This window comes from Hemibagrus wyckioides, linkage group LG11 (assembly GCF_019097595.1).
Source record: "Hemibagrus wyckioides isolate EC202008001 linkage group LG11, SWU_Hwy_1.0, whole genome shotgun sequence".
Classification (NCBI taxonomy): Eukaryota; Metazoa; Chordata; class Actinopteri; order Siluriformes; family Bagridae; genus Hemibagrus; species Hemibagrus wyckioides.
The window spans coordinates 15,238,706-15,262,380 of record NC_080720.1 but is presented as its reverse complement, the minus strand read 5'-3'; the positions used below and the strand labels follow the sequence as shown (position 1 = coordinate 15,262,380).

The 23,675-nt window shown below is 38.7% G+C and overlaps 2 protein-coding genes across 4 annotated transcripts in view; both read left to right on the top strand.

Moving 5' to 3' along the window:
• Positions 1–10,987, top strand: part of LOC131361124 (potassium voltage-gated channel subfamily B member 1-like) — a 36,369-nt gene extending 25,382 nt beyond the window's left edge. For both annotated transcript variants that reach the window (XM_058402045.1, XM_058402044.1), the window contains exon 3: positions 6,530–10,987. In XM_058402045.1, coding sequence (XP_058258028.1) covers positions 6,530–8,431 — 1,902 coding nt within the window. In that variant the 3' untranslated portion in view covers positions 8,432–10,987. The remainder of the gene's footprint in view (positions 1–6,529) is intronic.
• A 4,208-nt stretch (positions 10,988–15,195) lies between these two features.
• rae1 (ribonucleic acid export 1) lies at positions 15,196–21,539 on the top strand. 2 transcript variants are annotated; one of them, XM_058402737.1, is made up of 13 exons: positions 15,196–15,323; positions 15,909–16,020; positions 16,125–16,229; positions 16,319–16,411; positions 17,650–17,736; positions 18,138–18,224; positions 18,433–18,504; positions 19,078–19,185; positions 19,490–19,596; positions 19,695–19,770; positions 19,992–20,186; positions 20,447–20,532; positions 21,146–21,539. In XM_058402737.1, coding segments are annotated over exons 2-13 (1,107 nt in total). In that variant the 5' UTR covers positions 15,196–15,323; positions 15,909–15,930; the 3' UTR covers positions 21,147–21,539. The 2 variants fall into 2 exon arrangements, with proteins under 2 accessions (XP_058258720.1, XP_058258719.1); XM_058402736.1 differs by lacking the exon at positions 21,146–21,539 and having other exon boundaries at positions 20,447–20,536.
• The last annotated feature ends 2,136 nt before the right edge of the window (positions 21,540–23,675 follow it).

Below are 23,675 nucleotides of genomic sequence, written 5' to 3'. Positions count from 1 at the left end.
AATGTGTACCTTGTGTGCAGTAATCAAATTATTCACTGAAATCTCCCTTTGAGGTAACTGGGGTTTCACAACCCTTATCACAGTGCATTGTGTAGTACCGGGGGTCATCATTGTGATTGAGGTATTCACCAACAAGAATGAACTTCAAGCACTTTAGTCTCAAACTCAGGCACTCTGTTCTTTGGAAGTAGAGCATCTGATTGTACTTTTGTATCTTTTCAACAAATAATCTTCAGGATCTTGAAGATTGCAGTTGGATTGTCTCTACTTTTGTGTACCAGATTTCAGTGGGAGGACACACAACAGGTCTGTGCTAGCAAGATGGTAAATAGGCAGTTCTTAGCCACATTTTTAATAAAACACACAAGCATCTCAAGCGAAGCTAGAGGTTTGGCAAGAAAGCATCTTAACCTTGAAGACATGAAAGTGTGAAAGGAGAAGTGGTACTAAATCTGTGCTGTAGAACATTTCTGGGGAAAAGTGGATATGTAAAATTAGAACCCCTATTAGTATCACCACAGATTTTGTCACAGGCCGTGAGAGGTGCAGAGCAATAATGAGAGAGGGACAAAAATACACGCACCAAGCGCCCATTGTGGTACTCGACTCTCCATGTACCTGTTAATGAGAACATGCAGATGCTTAGAAGGTGTGAGATTTTCCTGATCTTTAAGATACCAACAGACCATGCACATGTCCATACTATTCATTTATTTATACATTCATAAGTTCATTCATTCATTTTCAGTAACATGTTGCTGGATCACTGTGCATAATGGAAAAATACACCCTGGATGTGTCACCAGTTTATCTCAGGACACCATACACACACATTCACACACTTTTTCACATATGGGAACAATATAGTGTAGCCAGGTACACTAAACACTGCACAGGTAGTTCCCTTAATACACAATAACACACTACTATACTACAATACACAAAACCTTCCCCCTTATTACATACAGCAGCAAGTATACAACGTGGATTGTACACACACACACACACATACACAGAGACACAAACAGCTGGCTATGAGAATGGTACTTCTGAAGCATTGTCACACTGTCACACCTATAGAAGTATTATAGTGCTTGTGTGCGCTTACTCATCACTCACTGCTTCCATAGAGACAGAAAACCAATGTGTGTGCGTGTGCATCTGTGCGTGTGCATCTGTGTGTGTGTGTGTGTGTGTGTGTGATGGCAGTAATGCCACTTTCTCAGTCACCTGCAATGAATGTGGTGCTAACAATCCCATCAACCTCATCAACTGTGGCCAGCTGGTGGAAGTAGGTGGTGTGAAGCAGGTGTGAGGACACAAGGCAGTGAGGGCAGTACAGGAAGTCCATGTGTGGACTACACTAGAGAAAAGTCTGCTTTTTTATTGTGTCAAAGTTTTATATAGGCCCACAACTAACAGGCTTTCTAAACTTACCCCACTAAATAGACAATGCCACCAAATAAGCAACAAGGCTTCATCATCAAGGCCGTTCCTGTCATATCACCAATAATTACTATAAGTCAAGCAGAGACCTAGACTGGCCTTCACTGTAGTTATATAAATAAATAATGAATAAAGAGATGAGAAGTAATGGCTTTCCACACAGGGTAGAGGCCACAGAAGCCCAACCCTCTTGTGCCTGATTTATTTAGAAGGTTTGTAAGGGGATGAGTGAACAAGGACAGCTTTCTTCCTTGGTGGTATTATTACAGTGTCTTATTGTGATGCAGGAGCACTGTTTACTTTCAGTGTGGTTACTTTTTTTCTCACTAATGAAAGCATTGCAGTGGGATCCTCCTTTGCACCAAAGCACATTTCTGTCTGTCAGCCTGTAAATCTCTTGCTCCCTCTGTCTGAAAAAAAGACAGCTAGGCCATTTGTGAGTGCTGATGCCTGTTTTACAGTTGAGGCAAGAAAGAATATTGATTAAAAGTATGAGAGGAAAAAGAAAAGAAGCGTGAAAATAAATCTCCTCTCTAGCTGCTCTCCCTCGAATTATGTGTGTGTTTACTGCTTCACTTGGGATGCTTGGTGATTACAATGTGCTAATGTACATCTGAGAGTCTTTTTTGTTTGAAAAAAAAAAAAAACTTTATTGAAAGGAACATTAAGCCATAATTAAAATTCACACCACTGCTCTTAGAGAAGGAGCAGGAGAGAGAGATATAAATACATACCATTTAGTAGACAACAACTGAAGCATAAGTAACAGGATTAGATCCTTCCATCTGTGATTCTTTAAAAACTAAACAGCATGGGAAGATCAGAGAGAGGGAAGAGAATTCCCTACTCACCTCCTGCTGACAAGAAGACTGTGAAGGTGAGAGGAACATGGAGGAACACATTGTATAAACACACACACACACACACACAAACACACACAGAAGGAAAACACTCCCTTTGCCCAGTAACTGAGGCTCAGAGACAGCCACGTCCTCTGAGGAAACTTCTTGTCCAAGACAGCTTTAAATAGTAATGCAATCCTATTATATTTATCCTTTGTCGTCCTTTGCCCTAGGTAGCCATGATGTTTCCACTCATTTATTACTACCGCCATCATTCTCTTTCTCTCTCTTTCTCTCACCCACTAACCCATAGTATCTTTCTCTTCACCTGGCTCCTTGCTGCCCCTAATTTCTGATAAAACCTACTGGAGAAGAATTATATTTCTTTACCTGTCCTTTATGTCTCTGTTGCAGTTTCTGGTCTACAGACATTTTTTGCTATTGATTATATATTCACACAAGTACTCCACATCTGCCTCCTTGCACTGACGGTGTAGTAGCCTTATCAGCAGCATATGAGACAATGTCCTGTCTCCTAGAAATTTTGATTTTATTGCTTATCCATATGAAATTACACAACAAAGATTTCTAGACAGATGCAGAAATCTCTCTGGGGCTCACATACGCAGACACAACTTCTGTCTATACAGAGATGATAATTCCACAAACTTTCAGTCAACTTTAGTTGACTGAATGTTTCATGAAAAAGACAACATGCAATAATTTCTGTTTTTATTTTGACACATTTTTAAAGCACCAATGATTTTCTTAAATACATAGTTAAAGAAAAAAGTTCTAAAATTTCTTTTGGTGGAAAAAATACTAATGATTGGTCACATATAAGCAGAAACAGCTATAGTGATGCTGGAAAAGGTCAGACAAAGCATTCTATGAGATGTGCAATAAGTGCTTTTTACCTGCAACCTTTCATATGGCTTGTTCATATAGAGTTGGATCTTATAGTTTTGAAAATCTACAACACAAAAAACCCTGAAATCGAGTTTGATTGTACCTTTTTTGTGTTGTTTTGATGCTCTTTTTCCAAATGATGATTAATAACACAGGGATTTAACATGCGTGCAAAATATTATTCAGGTAAATACAAAATGGTATTTAATACAAAAGACAACAGCAAAGAGTCGCAGCAATTAAAAAAAAGTAATATACGTTTTATTACTATTACAATTTATTACAGTAATATTAATACTTGCCAGAACAATATAAAGAGCTAAAGCAAATATGCATGGCTCATCATTTAGCCATCAACAATAAAATAATAGAATTGTATCTGAGCTCGTGTCCACCCTCAAACAGTGATGTCTTTGAGATAAAGGAAAGAAAATGGGAAGTAAAGGGGGAGGTGAAGGACCTGGTTTCCTCCTTTTCTCTGCATTCCTTCATGTAGCAGCATCGTCTATTTCTTCCTCTGAATGTCACACACACACACACACACCTATTGGCAATACCACACCCCCTCACCTGAATATTTCATCTTCTCAAGGGGCTTCTGCACTCAGAAGGTGTGTGTGTGTCTATGTGTGCTGACTATACAGTGTAGTCCTTGTTCTACAGATGGAACTTGAAAAGTACTATGGAAAAATAAGGTCGCACTTGAGTCCTCAAAAAGATGAGTGTGTGCTCTGAGATGGTGGTGCATCTCTCTCAACACCACTCCTGCATATTCTAGTGACCTACTACACTGACTCAGAGAAACCCTTTCTCCCTCTCTCATGGTCTCTGAAAGCACTGTGCAAAACAGCTTGCTCTATCCCATTCCTCCCTGGCCAGTCTAAGTGCTATTGCGTCTAGGCACCAAATGTTGAATTTCACTTTAAAAATTAAAAATTGTACACATGCCTTGTGCATTTACTGACTATACATCCACACTTGTGTCACATCTGACTAACATCCTGTTTGACGGTAATATAGATATGTGTGTGCCATGTGTGTGTCTGATTCCACTTCATGAAGCACATGACAAGATGATTTCCTCCAAGGATAGTGTGTCCCTCTGATCTGTGTACAATTCACGTATCATATTGGCTACATCTGCTTTGTGTCACGTCTGTGTGCCATACCACATTACCACACGATTTACATGAAGTACACAATATCTCCATGTTCCATGTAATCTAGCGCAAATTAGATCAAATGCATGCAGAAGTGATTTGAATCCAGCTGCAGTATTATATAAAAATGCCATAATGTCCCTTGAAAGTTGTGTGCAAAAGGTGGAAGAGGTCAGAGGGCAAACAATTACCTTGATATGACAAAGACCCCAAAGACAAAATAAATATTTAAAATGTTACTTTTGGATTCCGAAATAATCACTTATTGACTTTGGTAGTGAGGACTACATGCTGTGACAGATGGTCACAGTTACTAGGCACCTAGACAGCTTAAACAAAATGCTAAAAATATTTCCCTAAACATATCCTGTGGTGTATGTTAGATAGCTGCATCTGTTCATAAAGTTAATACAAAATCTTATAGTTTTCTAACAGGATACTAAGATAGTAATGACGTTCTATAAAAGGTTCTAAAACTCAGACAATTACTTTTTCATTTGTCAGAGCATTGGCCTTAATAAAGTCTGAAACCATTATTCTTTCCATTTACCATCATGTGGAGGCTCTCGAGCAGTAGATGTACTATGTTGTAGATTTTCCCAGAGTTGTTGCTCTCTCTGTTTATCTCTGTGCTATCAAAACAGATCTAAGTTAATGTGTGCTGACTCATGTCAGAGTTATGTATGAGCCTGATACAGTGACTCTGTTTTAGCACAAAAAGACATAAGCACATGCATCAAACATAATAGTGCCCACTCTGAGCTGAAGCATTAGCCATGCTAGCATCTCTGTGAAGCTCTCTTCCCCAAACTGAGCAGAGTGAGTTGTCTCTGACTACAAAGAAAACAGGGGAGTGAAAGAGAGAGAGTGGGAGCATGGCATATGTAAGTGAAAATTCAAGAGTGAAAACAGTAGAAAGAGAAAAACTATAAGACCAAGTCAAACAGAGAGGAGAAAGAGAGGAATAGAGAGCATACATAACAGCTCAGTATTGAAGAGGCAGTGCCTCTCAACAATCACAGCCTGCTGCTGTCACCACAAACAAGTTCCATCTCCCTCATCCAATCATCCCAGTGCCACGTCCAAAGCCTGCACTCTTACTGTCCAACACACACACACACACACACACACACACACACACATGCAGACACACACATTATGCTCTGTGCCAGAGCTGGTTACCAAGGAAACAACACATCAGAATATGCAAGCTTCAGATTTCTTTTAAAGACTCTTTTTAAACAGGGTTTTCATTGGCAGTGTATATCTGACACTGTGACTGCTAATCTACACTTTCATGACAATACTTCTTGTCAAGTCAGTGTTTTAGAACAATTCTGTACATGAAATGTGATTAATAGTTCGATGCATCAGTAGGTTGTATGCTGTGTGACTATGTGTACACCTGACTACAACAACCATATGTGATTCCTCCCAAACTGTTGTCTCAAAGTTGTGTAGAATGTCTTTGTATACTGTAGCATTAAGATTTTCTTTCACTGAAACCAGGTAGCCCAATTCAAAAGTCCATAAAGTCATGTTGAACCAGGGTTGGTGTGCTAAATCTCAGGTGGCAGGTGCCTGACTTCAACCCCAATGAACACCTTTGGGATGTATTGGAACACCAAATTGTGACAGATCTTCTCACCTAACATCTTTGGGCTCTTATGGTTGAATGAGCACAAATTCTCTCAGCCACATTCCAAAAATATATAGTGGAAAGCCTTTACTGTTGGCCATATCATGTATAATGTGGTATTTCCTATAGATTAGCTGTTTCTGTGTTTTTGCTTTTTATATTGTTTTTATGTGTATTCCACATTCCTATTCTACATTTACTGCATTGACATAGCTCTTTACATAAAAAAAAGAAAAAATAGCTCAATAAGAAAATGATGCCCCAAACATCTTTGAAATTGTTATTTAGTTATGCAGTGCTGCATTTACTTATATTGTTTGGCAGACACTTTTGCCCAAGTGACTTACAATTAGGGTATGATCAAGTCCAGCCATGTAGATGAGTAAGTAAATACCATGGGCCTTGCTCCAGATTTTAACAATTACTACCAATCACCCAAAACATAAACTGCTGAGCCACTTTTTACTGTTTTTTTTATATTTCATGATCTGTTTTCTATAAGACTGACAAGTTCCGGGTTTGTGTTTTCACAGGTTTTGGCCATCATCTCAATCCTGTTTATTGTTCTCTCAACCATCGCTTTGTCACTCAACACCCTGCCAGAGCTTCAGGACACAGACGAGTTTGGGCAAGCAACTGACAACCCTCAGTTAGCCCACGTAGAAGCAGTCTGTATCGCTTGGTTTACCATGGAATATCTTCTTCGCTTCCTCTCCTCACCCAACAAATGGAAATTTTTTAAAGGCCCATTGAACATCATTGACCTGCTGGCCATTCTTCCATACTATGTTACCATTTTCCTGACAGAGTCCAACAAGAGTGTGCTGCAGTTCCAGAATGTACGTCGAGTGGTGCAGATCTTTCGGATTATGCGCATTTTGCGAATCCTCAAACTGGCACGCCATTCGACTGGGCTACAGTCACTAGGCTTCACATTACGGCGCAGTTACAATGAACTGGGTCTGCTTATCCTCTTCTTAGCAATGGGCATCATGATATTCTCTAGTTTGGTCTTCTTTGCAGAAAAAGATGAAGAAGACACAAAATTCAAAAGCATCCCAGCTTCCTTCTGGTGGGCCACCATTACCATGACAACTGTGGGCTATGGAGACATCTACCCCAAGACTTTATTAGGAAAGATTGTTGGGGGACTTTGTTGCATTGCAGGAGTGCTAGTAATTGCCCTACCCATTCCTATAATTGTAAACAACTTTTCTGAGTTCTATAAGGAACAGAAAAGACAAGAGAAGGCCATCAAAAGGCGTGAGGCTCTGGAAAGAGCCAAGAGAAATGGCAGTATTGTGTCTATGAATATAAAGGATGCTTTTGTTCGAAATGCAGAGCTAATGGATGTAGTAGTGATGGAGAAGACAGAGGAAAACATGGCAAAAACAGACAAAGTACAGGACAACTGTCACATGTCACCCAGCCGCTGGAAATGGACACCTAAGCGCACCATCTCAGAAACCAGTTCCAATAAGTCATTCACTGGAAAAGATCAAGAATCTCCAGTTAGAGCCACTAGCCCCATCAGTCCACAACATCTTAATGTCCAGAAGCTGGAGGAGATGTACAGCAAAATGGCCAAGACCCAGTCCCAGCCCAACCTGAACAGTAAGGAACAAGGTAATTTGTCAAAATTGGCAAAGAGAAGAGATGAAATGGAAATGAGAAGCATTCCTGTGAATCAGACACCCACCACAACAGAAGGAGTGATGGATATGAGAAGCATGTCAAGTATTGACAGCTTCATCAGTTGTGCTACAGACTTTCTGGAAAGCTCAAGATTTTCACACAGTCCCATCTCAAACCAACCTAGCCGAGTCAGTGTCAATCCGGGACTCGAGACAACCCTTGAACATGAGTCCATGGAGAAGCCTGTTGGTCCACCCAAGCCTGGGCGAATGTTATTCTCTGACAGTCCTCGTGGGCTCCGCATCAGCAACCCTCTGAAAACAAGGTCTCTCAAGGTCAACTTCTTCTCAGGAGAAACCACAGGTTCTACTACAGGTTCAGATCATGGAGGAGGCACTGCTGCTTTCTCTGAAAGTTCTGATCGGTCCGTTATGAGTCCAGAAGTGTCAGTCTATACCACTGCCAGCAGCAAGACTCCACCAAAGTCTCCTGAGACACTGGTACCAACTGTTTTCACATTTCATGATGCATCGATCAGCAGGTACATTGATGCAGATACAGATGATGACGACCACCTTCATGACGGACCAGGTTCTAGTCCTTCTGAACGTCTGTTAGGTAATACAAGCCCCAAGCTCAGCAACAGTTCTTACCAAAGAGGAGCAAACCACCTCGATTTGTCTCAGAGAATGCTGGGCCAAAACAGTCTGTTCTCCTTGGAGGGGCGTTCAAAGGGACAAGAAAATCATATGATTTCAGGAGACAGAGGACATTCTAAAACATTAAGCGAAAATAATTAAAACAGGGAATGTAGCTTATAACAACTGGAATTATAGAAAGCTGATGACTATAAATTAACTACCATTATTCTAAATCTTCACAATCCATAAGAGTTGCCATGGTAAACATGGACAGTAGATGCGATAGGAAAAAACTTTTAGATCATTTGCTGCTCAAGTCAGCAAGCTGTTGGAATTACAGAAACATCCAGCCAAAATGCAGTTCAAGGATTGCTGATTGAAATGGCTGAAGGTTGAAATTTGCGACCCCAATAGACTCCAAACACAAATTGTAGAATTAGGCATTTCCTAAAGCCATTTAGTGCAAAGAGCCATTTTTCTAACTATGATTCTTCCTCAAAACTGGCCTTAGTTTTATGTACGAACAGTAACACTTTGTGTATTTAACTGTAAAGGGATTGCATGTATGAGAATGAGAAGAGAAACCAAAATGATAAAGGAATACGTAAACAGCTGACAACATGTTAAAGACATACTGTTTCGTGTAAACAGATCCGACATTTTCCCATCTCTTTAACCCAACCATTCATTAATATTCCTCTGAGGAGATATGCAAGTGGAGTGATTTCAGAGGATACAGGCACTGTGATTTGCTGTCTTTGGTCAAATCCTGTTACAACCCACTCTTGAGAGGAACTAACGTGTCTGTTTTTCTTATTTGATTATGCATACAGTTCAATTTTTTTGTTTGTTTGTTTTTTGTTTGTTTGTTTTTTTCTTTTTTTTCGTTATGAATGTATGAATATGATTGTGGAATTCCTCCTCAAATGCTTCTAAAACACTAAGGCATCGTCTACAGCATTTGTTGAAGCCATGCTCTTCAGTTGATTGACTGTTATTTATCAACATGGAGCACAAACCACTTTCCAGAACTGATGGGACGGCACTGAAAACACTTTTTACAGCATTTTAGGAATGACAACGGAAAGTTTGATGTTGCTGACTGTATAAAAGAACAATGCTGGGAGTCACATACTCTTCTAAATGATAGTTAGATACTTCAGCAGTTGTGGATTACAATAGACTTTGGTGTGGGCGGGGTGAAGAATTGTAAATGTATATTTTTAAAATACTTTCTAGAGAATGGAAGTAGAGAATGGAATAAATTATGCGAATCTCTTAGTTTTGCATAGTATAAAATATTTATTTTAAAGGGATTGTATTTACTAAATAATTTAGTGAGAAAACCTCTTTGTATTGTTTGCTACTGTCTCCTAAATGTCTATGTATATGTTGTGAAATACTTCTGTCATTTTTGTTCACTTATCCTTTGTATGATAAATTAAGCCAAAGACATGTACACTAATGAGGCTGACACACACACACACACACACACAACGATCCCCACACTCTCTGGTAACATCTCTCTGAACAGGTCTAAAATTCTGAAGCACCCTAAAGCAATGGAAACTATTTGTTTCATAGACTATATTTTAGGGAGATTTTTGATACTGCTTACATATTGAACAACTAACTGCCACAAACGAGGAACTATTCAGTTGAGCCTATTAGTCATGCATAATTCATGAAATATTCAATAAACAGGACTAGAGAGCTTTAAAAGCTTAGAATTACAGCACATTAACACTTCTTTCATGTCAGATCTGCAGAAATACTGCCTTGCCTTAAATCATCAACGAAATCTCAAAAATATAAGTTAGACACACTGTATGTACCAATAATAAAAGGGCGTTTGCTGCCTTAGAAGCCATAATATACAGAAATGCACCAACCTGTAAATCAACACTGCAATGAGACACAAAGTACACACTTAAAAGCACACAAGTACCCACAAAACCATCGCACACAGAAACTACTACAGCTTAATCAACTTCAACACACACTAGGGAAAGACTGTTTTTGAGACTGTCTTAGTGTCCCTCTTGCCCCTGTGTCTGACAGATTTAGGCCACATCCATTTCATCTAATTGATCCAACTCTTTTCTGCTCCCCATCACATGAAAGATTTACTGCCAGTCATAGTAAAGCCATTAGCACAGGTGCTAATTGCAAATTGTGTTAATTTGTAGCCTGACCTCAGAGTGGTGCATGACCAATGGTGTGGATGATTACTTGCTTTTTTTGGTTTTGCCCAAACAGTATCTATGTCAAAAAGTGGAAGGCGCTTAATGGAGAAGTCATTATGAAAACTCTACATCTAAATTTCTGTGCATGAGGCAGACTGTTCTGGCTGTTACAGTTTTTACATTAAAATAAGTGGATGCATTCTCACTTTGTCTATGTTTACCTGAAGACAGAGCATTTAAATCAATCATAAACAAACACAGCAAGCAATAAGAGCATAAAACGTCAAGCTAGAGGTATTTGAATAAACCACAAAGCTCTGACAACATTAACATCAATTAACATCTGCACCAAAACAGTCTTGCACTGAAAAGATGTCTGGCCTTTTGATAAAGGAATGTTAGTAAAAGTCATGTTAAATTCCACATTTGTGTCCCTCATGAACCACACACATTACTGCTTTATTCAAGCATTACTGTTTGCCCACAAAATCAATGTAAAGACTGGAAATAAAGATGATGTTTTGTCTGACCTACTGTGCAGTGTAAAAAATCCCTTTGCTCAAGAGGTATGGTCCAAATATGATAAGCGCCTGAAAGCCAGATAACAGAATTATGGGTTATTGCCATTTCTTTGTATTAAAATGGTAGAAAGGAAGAAAGAAAACAAGATCCATCAGAAATTAATTTAACATGTTTTCCATTAGAATAGCTTTCAGTGGCAAAAGCATCCAGTGATACACTGTCAGGGTAAGATTACTCCGAATCATGGCAGGATAATGACTGCAATGGCAATATCATTTGGGGTTAATGCACATTGAAATGCTTATATGATTGTAGACTGCATTGTGTGCTGATTCAGCAGGCCTGAATCAGGCGGGGGAGTATGTAAAGATTTGTCTTTTACTTTTTATTCTTCTTCTTAAACACAGAGGGGGAGAGAGACAGAGAGAGAGAGCCCATTTTGGGCTTCCATTTTGACGACTTAGAAATAAGTTTTGATTTGGATCCAGCTGTTGTGCTAGTCTAAACACATCAGCCGTACTTTATATTACTGAAACATTCTTTGCTGTTTGAAAGGTATAGGTTTTACATAGTCCTTCTTGTGGTTTGACGCCAGAACCAAGAGAATGTATATAATTAAATATGTTGTTATGATTGGTAAATAAGGTGATTTGTGATTAATCATAACTTTCAGACCCTAAATTAATTCTCTGATATTGCAGTAGTGTTTCCCTGTCAAAAACAGGCAAAAATGACCATAATTCATTAACTACTGAAAAGCTAATTTTATGCAAAATGTTGATTTCCAAAAATACACAACCTACATTACTTACAGACTGGGTTATTCTCCCAGGTTTGATATACAATTCTAGTCCGCCCTCGTGTGGTGGCCAAGTGGAAACACACAAAGGAAACATCTGTTACACTGTTTTATTTGGAGTAGAGTTAATAAAGCTATCAGTATAGCATAAAGACGGGAAACAGCAACTATAGCACAGAAGAATAAATAAAGTAAATAAGCTGTCTGTATATTTTATCTGCAGACGAAATGGCTGAGATGATAGAACTCCATTACTGGGCTGAGTAAGAGTATTTACACTATATTGGCAAAAGTTTTCGGACGTCAGCGTTTACATGCACATGAACTTTAATGTCATCCCATTCCTAATCCGTAGGGTTTAATATGGAGTTGCCCCCCCCCCCTTTGCAGCTATATCAACTCTTCTGAGAAGGCTTTCCGCAAGGTTTAGGATTGTGTTTTGGGAATTTTTGACCATTTGTGAGGTCAGGCACTGATGTTGGATGAGAAGGCCTGGCTCAGAGTCTCTGCTCTAATTCATTCTAAAGGTGTTCTATCAGGTTGAGGTCAGGACTCTGTGCAGGCCAGTCAAGTACCTCCATACCGAACTCGCTCATCCATGTCTTTATGGAGTTCGCTTTGTGCACTGCTGTACAGTCATGTTGGAACAGGAAGGGGTCATCCCCAAACTGTTCCCACAAAGTTGGAAGCATGAAATTTTCCAAAATGTCTTGGTATGCTGAAGCATTAAGAGTTCCTTTCACTGGATCTAAGGGGCCAAGCCCAACCCCTGAATAACAAGTAAGGAAGTAGTGAGGAAATTTCACAAATGGATTTATTGCACATTGGACTTATAGCAACCTATCACGGTTTACATCATTACTTACGTTATTTATATAATAAGAGGTGACAGGATGGCAGTGGAGATTCACATGATCATCCCCTTAATCATGCACTTACTGTAGTCCTGACTACGCTAATGAAATAAATAAAAATAATGAAAGAAAGGCTTTTATAAATTTCATAACTCAGTTTGGACTGTGTTATGTAAAGTATAATACACAACAGCAACCAATAATAATTGGTTTCTAACACACCTAGAAATTATGATGTTTAATTTATTAATGAACATGTGCATTTTAAATGCCCAAATAAACCCTACCAATGCATACACTTTCTGCCACACACAAAGTAGATTTCACGCTTTGTTGAATTCAGAAATGTTAGACCAGCAGTGCGATGCGTCTCTGGCAGAGCTAGTTCATTCATATACTATTTGACCAAATGTATGTGGACTCCTGACCATCATACCCATATATGTGCCATTCCCAAGCTGTTGCCATAAAGTTAGAAGCACACAATTATCTTCAATGTATTTGATTTCCCTTCACTGGAACTAAAGGCCCACAGCTTGATTCATTATCGCAAACCTGTTCACAAAACAAGGTCCATAAAGACATGGTTTGAAATGGTTGATATGGCAACTCTGTGTTCATGACCATGGTTTGTACAGTGCACATGTGGAGTGTTGGTCAGGTATCCACATGATATAGCATATTAGCCATGTTGTGTAAGAGTTCTGTTTTCCTGAATGTCAGTATTGCTAACAGTTATCTACTGTTCATGCCAGTAAAGCTGTTCTTGAATTTGAATTAGAACATAGCTGACTTCCAAGAGAATAATTATTTCAGCTTGGCTCAGTGTGATGTGAACTATAAAGGTAATTCAACCCAAGTGAAGAGAAAAGAGGCGCTATGTAGAGCGAAAACTGACCCCAATTCCAGAGCTAAGTATTAGTGGAAATCCAATTTAGCACACTCATCAATAAACAGACCATGATATGAGGGAAACCACTCAACCATGATAGCCATATGTCTGCTAGATGAGGTGGGACTGTGGAATATTCCTATTGGGGCACACTTTCACAGTCTGTTTAGACCACATCCCTGCAATCACTTTACCACATACAGGATATCTGTGCCTCTCGGCTTAAAAGAAAAAAATATGGAAAAATAAGAGATAAACCAAAAATAACTGTTTATAGTTAAACACTTTCACACAAAATCACGTATATGCCAAAAATATTTTGCATAGTTTATATATATAGAAAGAATAAACCTAATACTAAGAAAGAATAAACTAAACTAACTTTGCTGGTTGTCAAAACTAGAAGCATTGTACTATGTTGCAGTGTTAAATGCTGAGGTACTTTCAGCCCACTGATTAATTATTAACACAACCAGTGTAGCTCAGATTAATGGGTTACCTGGATGCACCATTTGGTTTAACTATAAACAAATATCATAAAATTTATATTCCTACATATGAAAATACCTTTAATTTTACAGGGTAAGCGGGCTTTATCCCGAGATCATACTACTACTACTACTACTACTACTACTACTACTACTACTAATAATAATAATAATAATAATGATAATAATAGTAAAAACAAGAAGAAGAAGAAGAATCCTAAAAATGCAGTGTCTAACATCCACATATGAGATTGAGAAATTTATGGATTCAGATTGACCTTTTAACCCGAAAAAGAAAAATACGTTTTATGATTATTGTTACAGTTAATATTCAAACAACGTGTTGCAAAACAGTTTTGGTTTTGTTTGTTTTTTTTACAATATGATGTATCTCCTGTTTTGTTTTGTTTTTTTGCATAAAGGAAAAGGCTACTATTCATCATTTATTTCCCACAGCCATTTTTGACAGATATTGCCATTATATGAAGTATATGCCATTCTATTCATTAGAATTAATATAAATTTATGCAAGTTGTTATTAAAGCAAACAGGTTAGAATGTATGTTACTGTATTAGAAAAAGTTTTTCAAAAGAGAAATGAGCTTTGAAATCTATATTTGAAAGCCTTTAGACCAAACATTATTCACATGCAAAATCTCATTGGGATGCATAAAGTATCTATCTATCTATCTATCTATCTATCTATCTATCTATCTATCTATCTATCTATCTATCTATCTATCTGTCTGTCTGTCTGTCTGTCTGTCTGTGAAAACTTTAAGAAACTGTGCCAAACACATAACAAACTACTCAAACTACCTCAGCATATACTTCATCCCATTTAAATGAAAGCCACAATAGTTTTTTTTTTTTTAACTAAAGGTACCTAGGCAACATATCTGAAGGTAAGCAGACATAAAACAGTGGCTTATTGTGTCCTATTTTCCATCACACCCTTCACACGCGCCTCCTGTAATTCTCTCGCGCTCCTATGGGGGAAGGGCGATTGCACCCCTAAAATTAATATTGATAAACTATAGAGATCGTGTGATAATATTGTTGTACTATTCCACATTTCCACACAGAAGTTAGTCGTATAAATACGACTATACGTATATAACTAACTAATTAAAAGAACGAACAAGTAAAACAAAAATGAAAATTGATGCGAATTGAAAATGACGTCACGGTCGAGGCTGGTGTGGCATCATCAGAGTGCGCCTCACGTTTGTTGCAGCGCACTCGATTTCATGGCGCGTCAAAAGTCCTGAGTTGGTGGTGATTTTTGGGTCTTTCTTCCCTATTGGATGGTAAAATTCTGATTACCTGAAGCATTGTTGTTAACAGATAAAGTGTGATTTGTATGCGACTTGTTATTCCGTCCTGATTAGACTGGCGAGGCTGCGATTGGACAGCTAATTCTCTAATTAGCCAAAATGTGTTTTGGTGCGGCTATTAGCTAGCTAGCAGTCTACACAGCTATCGCATGCGACATAAACTTTTGCAATACTACTACCCAAACGGGCTGACGTACATTTATGCTTATCCAGTAAAACTTTTATTGTAGCGTTTATATGATTGTTTTCATTAAGACATGGTTAATTAAAGATGTATATTTATTTTGCAGCTAACTGCGTGTTAACTATATTGGCGGAGTTATTTTTTCCCTACCCGTATTCCTACAAAACCCGCCTCCTTGTCTCTGATTGGTTTGGAGCGCGTTATAATAAGTCTGCATGTCCAATCAGTGCACTGTTTCTGAACATGTGCGTCATATTTCGAGGAAGAGGCGTTTATTCGGAATACGAGTGGGAAAAACAACGTTCTGGTTTTTTTTTGCCTGTTTTGGCGCTGTTTGTGCTTCAGATCCTTTACCATTGCTGTTTTGTCCACAGCTAGCTATCTCAGTAATTTACAATGAGCTTGTTCGGTTCAAGTTCTGGATTTGGGGCCGGAGGCACAGGTGTTTTCGGCAGCACCACAACAGACAGCCACAATCCAATGAAGGTATACAGACTCAGCCCAAAGCATTGTGCATCAGCTTAGTTGTTGCAGTCATTTTCAGGCCTTGTGTGGCTTTTTATCCTTAACCACTCATCTTGTTGATGCAGGATGTTGAAGTGACGTCCCCACCTGATGACAGCATAAGCTGCTTGGCCTTTAGCCCCCCAACATTGCCTGGAAACTTTTTGATTGGTGGCTCTTGGGCCAATGATGTAAGTTATTAATATCATAAAGATTGTTGTACACGTTTTTAAGACTTGCTTAAAAAATTCATTTGTGTTTTTATGCCCCTTTTTGTTAGGTGAGATGCTGGGAAGTTCAAGATAATGGCCAGACAGTCCCTAAAGCTCAGCAGATGCACACAGGCCCTGTGCTGGATGTTTGCTGGAGTGATGTAAGACATAAATATAAACCGAGATAAAGAGAACACTCCCTAAATACTAATTGTGCTGCCCAGAACACAATCTACTATTACTGTTGCCACTATTCATTGGATTATGAAGGCTTGTACAAGATTTACTAAAAATACTGCTTTTTAGCTATATGATGGATGGATTGATAGATAGATGGATGGGTAGATAGATGGAACGATGGATGGATAGAAGGATATATATAAAGATTACTGGGTGAAGAACGTACAGGAGTTTAAGGGGTCAACAGTCCAGGGTAATGGAGAGTGTGGGGAAAGAGGTCAAGAAGCAGGTGCAGGCAGGTTGGAATGAGTGGAGAAAGGTGTCGGGAGTTCTGTGTGATAGAAAAATATCAGCGAGTATCAAGGGGAAGGTGTACAAGATGGTGGTGAGACCGGCCATGCTGTATGGTTTAGAGAAAGTGTCGCTGAGGAAGAGACAGGAGTCAGATCTGGAGGTAGCAAAGCTGAAGATGTTGAGGTTCTCTTTGGGAGAGACAAGGTTGGACAGGATTAGGAACGAGTACATCAGAGGGACAGCTAATGTTGGACATTTGGGGGACAAAGTTAGGGAGGCCAGATTAAGATGGTTTGGACATGATTAAGATGGTTTGGACAGGGAGAGTGAGTATACTGGTAGGAGAATGTTGGACATGGAGCTGCCAGGCAGGAGGCAAAGAGGAGGTATATGGATGTAATAAATAAGGATATGAAGCTAATGGGTGAAAGTGTTGAGGATGCAGAAGATAGGGATAGGTGGAGAGAGATGATTCACTGTGGCCACCCCTGAAGTGAAAAGCCGAAAAGAAGAAGATGATATAGATTTTATGTTGTATAAAAGATAATTTTATATTTTTGTGTAGAGCAGTGCATGTGGTTTTTGTAAATGTGCAAGGGGTTTATGCACTATATGATCTTCTTTATGTAGCTGTCAGCACACTGCAACTGTTTCTCTCTCTTCTTTTCCTTTATATGCACTGCAACATAGTGCCCTGTATGATAATTAGGATCTCGCTGTTGAATACAAATATGTAATTAATTAACAAATTATAATTTTTGGTGGAAATGGAATGGCTTTTAATAATAGTATTGCAAAGGGCAATATAGTTTAACAGATACCTTTTGGGAATGTGTTTGGTGCTGCTGATTAAAAGTACTGCACTATATGATACCTCTCAGTGTGTAAGGCTGATGTGTAACATGCTTTTTCCCCATTTTAACAGGATGGAAGTAAAGTCTTTACAGCCTCTTGTGACAAAACTGCGAAGATGTGGGATCTGAACAGTAACCAGGCCATGCAAATAGCACAAGTAAGCCACATTTCCTTCAGTTCTCCACGGCTCTGTATTTTTAAGGTTTCCTGGTCCCAACACATGTGATCCAACTTAATGCATGACATGATTAATGCACTCTTGAAGAATTCTTTACACGTTTTTATAGTGCACTATATATAAGAGGAAGCAGTGGACCCTCATGAGTGCAGGGATATAATATAAGGGATATTATATTTCTTTTTATAATAAAAGAAAGGGCACTGAAATTCTAAAATTATGAGCTTTACTTTTGTATAGGAGTAAAGATTGCCAAGATATGTGTATACACATGTACTGTTGTTTTTTATTATTAATAAAATGATACCTAACAAGTATGCAATAAGTATGTAATTTTTATTTACATTTTTTTTATTATTATTATTTATTTATTTATTTAGCATGAAGGTCCAATCAGGACAATCCACTGGATAAAAGCACCAAACTACAGCTGTGTGATGACTGGTAGTTGGGACAAAACGCTGAAAGTATGTCATGTTACAAACACTCATCATAGTGTAACTTGTAATTCTTTCTAATTTATTCCTTTTTTTTTTTTTTTTTTTAAACTTTTGGGCTCTTTGTGACTCCATAAGATTTTGATGCCCCTGACCTGTTTGGTTGCTTGTTGTCTGTGCTCTTTGGTTGTAACACTGTTGGGAGAACTGATTACATTGCTTTCTCCATGACTGACAGTTTTGGGACACTCGCTCTCCAAACCCCATGATGTCCCTCCAGATGCCAGAGAGATGTTACTGTGCTGATGTGGTAAGACTGATTGTCATTTACACTCATCATATGTTTTTTTAAATGTTACAGTTGACTAGAAAACCATACACAGGTTACACTGGTTAAATGGTTCTCAGTAGAAGTGTAATGAAGCTTGTAAGCTTACAAGTGGTTTTTTTAGTTCTCCTTCCCTTTTTGGTCTATAGCTTCTAAGTTAATCCTATTATTATAGCTAAATATAGCTTACTGCAAACTTATCCAAGTATGAAAGTATTTACTGAGTTTTAGTACAAGTTAATGAGATTTCTTAATGCAAGACTTTGATTAACATCTTTGGTGTTCCTGTAAAAAAAAAAAAAAAACTGTCATGTCTTCTCTCACTTCTGGGCAGTTTGAAAACTCTGATTGAAAACTTTGATAAGCTAAGGTCTTGAACTGAATTTGTTGTATAATTTTTACATTGTACATTTTTTCTGCAGTCAGCCAGGTTTGTCCAGTGGTTTCAGCTGTATTTTGCTGTCCTTCTACATTCAGCCGTTGTTTCTGAAATGAATTTTTAGCTCTTTATGTTCAGGGTACCGGTACTCTGGCTTTGCCTCTCTTTATGCGTAGGTGTATCCGATGGCCGTGGTAGCCACTGCAGAGCGAGGGTTAATCGTGTACCAGTTGGAGAACCAGCCATCTGAATTCCGGCGTATAGATTCACCTCTGAAACATCAGGTTGGTCCTAAGTTGTCTTTATTTTGTAGAAATTGAACCACATGTAAAATAAACACCGTGAAATTCTGAAGTATTTTTCAAAATATATAGTTGATTAGCTTTGTTGTATTAAGCATGATTTGTATAGTAATCATGTACAGTAATCACCTTTCAGATTTTGAGGCTGTACAATAAAATAAATTGAGCTGCTGATTCTTTCAATGCTCTGATCGATTACTGTTGGAATTCCTCCCTTGCACTACAGCTTGACCAATCAGGTGTGAAATTGGTTTTGATTCCAATCTGTGTTCTATGTTTTGTACAGCACCGTTGTGTGGCCATCTTTAAGGACAAACAAAATAAACCCACTGGATTTGCCTTGGGCAGTATTGAGGGACGAGTGGCCATTCACTACATTAACCCACCCAATCCGTGAGTTTACAAAAGCAAGCCACATTTTACTACACTACACTGATCCACAACCTCAAGAGAAATATGAACTGTTTAATATGTTGTTATTGTTTTCATAGTGCCAAGGATAATTTCACCTTCAAGTGCCATAGATCTAATGGAACAAACACCACCACACCCCAGGATATTTACGCTGTATGTATACCTGTCTGCTGTTGTTAATATTGATCATGATATTGTGGGTGTCCTATCTGCAGTCTTGATTAGAGCATTTTAGCTTATGTGTTGAAAATATAGAAGACATTTGAAACTAGCCATCACAAAGAAATGCTGATGTCTGAATCATTAAGCTGTATGTGCAAATAGCAGCGTCTAATGTTACAAGTGTGTGATTTTTCTGGATATTTCTCTCCCAGGTCAATGCCATTGCTTTCCATCCAGTGCACGGCACGTTGGCCACAGTGGGCTCCGATGGTCGCTTCAGCTTCTGGGATAAGGACGCTCGCACGAAGTTGAAAACCTCTGAGCAGCTTGATCAGCCAATCACAGCTTGCTGCTTCAACCACAATGGCAACATATTTGCCTACAGCTCCAGCTATGATTGGTCGAAGGTATGAGCTATGTATCAACAAACATCGCAGTGGTGGCCATGTTATTAGTATGGGAGTGTCATCATTTCTTTTAAATTCACAAACCAGAACGGGAGTTAAATGAGTGAATTAGACATGGGCTTAAAACAAAATGGTTCCCTATATGATCTGTTGTAAAAATCTTTATTTCAGGCTCCATATAGTGAACTACACAGAGAGTAAATTGTAATTCATTGCTAGTTTCCTTTCAGCTGCCATAATGTTTGATCTCCCTCTAATAGGGTCATGAGTACTACAACCCCCAGAAGAAGAACTACATTTTTCTGCGAAATGCTGCTGAGGAACTCAAGCCTCGGAATAAGAAATGGTGAGAGTGGGATTTCCGTTACCATGGAGACGGTGTCTGTCGCCAGGCTTCGTTGTGGTCTTCTCTCTGTGCTGTTTTGACACTTGCCTTCTTCAGCATCCCAGTATGCTTTGCATGAAGGAAAAAAGGTGGATTTTTTTTTTAGGCTTAGGAAATCAGAAATAGTTCTCAGAGCCTGGATGGTGTATTCTGTAAAATGCTACAGATTACCCACTTTGGAGTTAAGTGGGTTTATTTTTTTGCTTATTGGAGGAATTTCTTACAGGAGAAGCTGCTACGCTTAACTAGTGTTATACTGATGGAAGCTTCACCAGCAAGTCTTGGCACTTTATTTTTCTGAAACAAATCTGTATTACAGTTGATAGAGTATTTATCAAGATGATTTCAGGTTTAAAATTAAGGGTAATAAACCTCTGTGATCTATCTGCGACTTACCAAAGACAGTATTTACAAAGAAAGAAATGCCAGAGAATGTTTTTGTTGGAAATGAAAAATGTATTTATTTTGTGGGTGGGAAGAGGAGAAAAAAAAACAATAAACATGATTTTAAAAAAGAAAGAAAAAGAATGCTGTTATGCCTTATGACTGACCACTTGCCCTCCCCTGTCTTTAGATCCGGTCAAGCTGTTGCATCTCAGAAGACCTGCGTTAGCATGTAAATACGGCAGAAAGTGAGAGACCATCTTATGGCTAACATCTGGACCAATGATGTGGCATTGCATACATTGTATGGACCAATCAGAAAGGGCCAGCCACTCCTACACGATGGTGATGACAGCAAATTGCTTTGTGCTGCATGAGAGAAGCCGTGTATTGGTGTTCTTGGTGTATGTGATTTTGTTTTTTTTTTTGCTATCGTTCATAACTGCAGCTTTCTTCCTTTTTTTACACTGATTTACGAAGCAAAAAAACTTACACGTTTTCACCACTTCTTTGCTGTCACAACATGGTGTAGATTATATTAATTACATGACTTCAATAAATGTCTCAAGGACAATGCATTTTGATATTTTTGTTCTCATGGTCTCGAGAGTGAAGGGAGGGTGTACTGATGGGTGTGTGCTTCAATATTATACTTTAGATTGAAATATGTTGATGGGGATATTTAACCAGTTTTTCATATCGGATTTGTTATGTAGGGGTTGGCTAAGGACAGGTCAAAGCATTCTCTAGGCATACATTACTGCGTTTTTAACTGCAAAAGTTTTTATTGTTCACTTTTATTGTATCTCAGAACTTGTATATAGATATGTAGACTATAATTGCTGTCCTAGTAACAGAAATACAGTGTTAACAAGTTGCTGCAACTTAGACAAGCCTTTGCTTGAAAGATACAGACATTAAGTGCCTTTGCAGCGAGTCCCCAAGCACAGCAACTCTGCTATTAAGATTAATGCCCACTAGGAGGCAACACTTCTCTGCGTTAAAGCAAAGCAGAATCAAAGCACAGATCAAAGTGAGTGAGTGCATCAGGTGAGTCAGTGGAGGGGAAAAAAAAGCAGAGAAACACTGGAGACTTATCAGTAGGATATGAAGAGCAAGTTGTGAGAGCTACAAAGGGTAGGGGTGAGAGGACTTGCATGATCTGAGTGTAAAGGTGCGAGAATTACCACCTTGCTGTGGCTATTAGAAAATCACCTCACTGTCAGCTGGGGTTTCGGCACTTAGCAGTGAGACTTCAATAGGCTGTAGGTGGGAAACAACAGGGACCGTCTTCAGTGTGTGATTCCTTTAGAATTAGAATTTCAGTAGTTTTCAAAGTGGGGCCCAAGCATACACTCCTGCAACCTTTTTTTGTTACAGTGGTTGTGTTCCACTTCTATCAATGAATCTTCATGAATTGAGTTGTTAGCCTGGTTACTTTCATTTAATGGATTTAACCCAAACACCACTAACACAAACAAGCAGGCCTGTATGTAATGTCCACCTTGGCTTAATGTGTTCTGTGAGTGAAAATTAAGTAACAAAAATACTTTGTTACTCCAGTAAGTAGCCAGAATGAGCCTAATACCTTTATAGACATTTCATTTGTACTAAGTGGGTCTGTGGAAAGTATTTTACGATTAGAGGGGTCCCTGACTGCAAAGAGTAAAGACCCTTGCTTTAAGTGACTACTAGCACTTCTTTATCAGTGAGGTAAAAGAGGACTGCTGCTCCTAAAGCCATGAACCTATTTGCACAAGATAGTTAAACAGCAGCTACAGCTGGCACAGTTACACCAGTCAAGGAGTGAATGGTTTTCAGTGGCGATACAAGCCCTGGCCTGTTCTTCCTGTTGTCTAGAGGCCTGTCTGATTGATGCTGTTCTGAATGGTTTTTGTGATTATGCATTTGGTTTAAAGGAGCTGAATATCATAATCCTGGCTCAATGGCATAGACATATTAGGCTCAACTGGGGTAAATCTTTTTGATCTCATTACCTCTAAATACTTCTTGTCTGCACTTACCTTAGAGTAATAAAGCACATGTTTCAGAGAGGCCTCTACTTTTACACCCATGAGCTGTACTCTTTAATATTAGTGTACTGGAGTGTAAATTCATCCCCTTCGTGGTGTTATAGCATTAAATGGACTCATTCATTGAGGAATGGCCAGTGGTGGATCATAGATAGATGATAGATGATCATATTCCTGCCCCCCACTTACACACAATCAGAACTGTAATTTGGGTTTACTTTTATAAGGAATTTGGTTTGTAAAGCAGTATACTACAATGTGTTTAAGCATAATATCATCTTCCCCAAAAATAAGGTCTGTTGTTATTAATTATGGAAACAAATACAGTATTGGCTACAGCGTGTTACCGAATTGTGAATTTTACATTCACTTATACAACAGCAGTGACATAACCAAGTCCATATGGATATTTTCCCCCCTAAATTAAAAAGGTCTGTTTGGATAGAGTTTATTCGGCTAGGGAAATAAAACACTTGAGTAAGGGCACGCTGTCTAATACACAGTGGCCGTTTTTTCTTTGTTTGGCGCAAGGACAAAAGCAGGTGCAAGTTTAAGCGAGGGCGGACGCAGGGGGCGGGGCCTGTGCGTCGGAACAAAGTTTTCTGATAGTTTTTTTTTTTTTTAACAAAAGAAATTTCACACCATTGGCTAACATGAACAATGGGCGTGACTTTTATAAGATCGTAT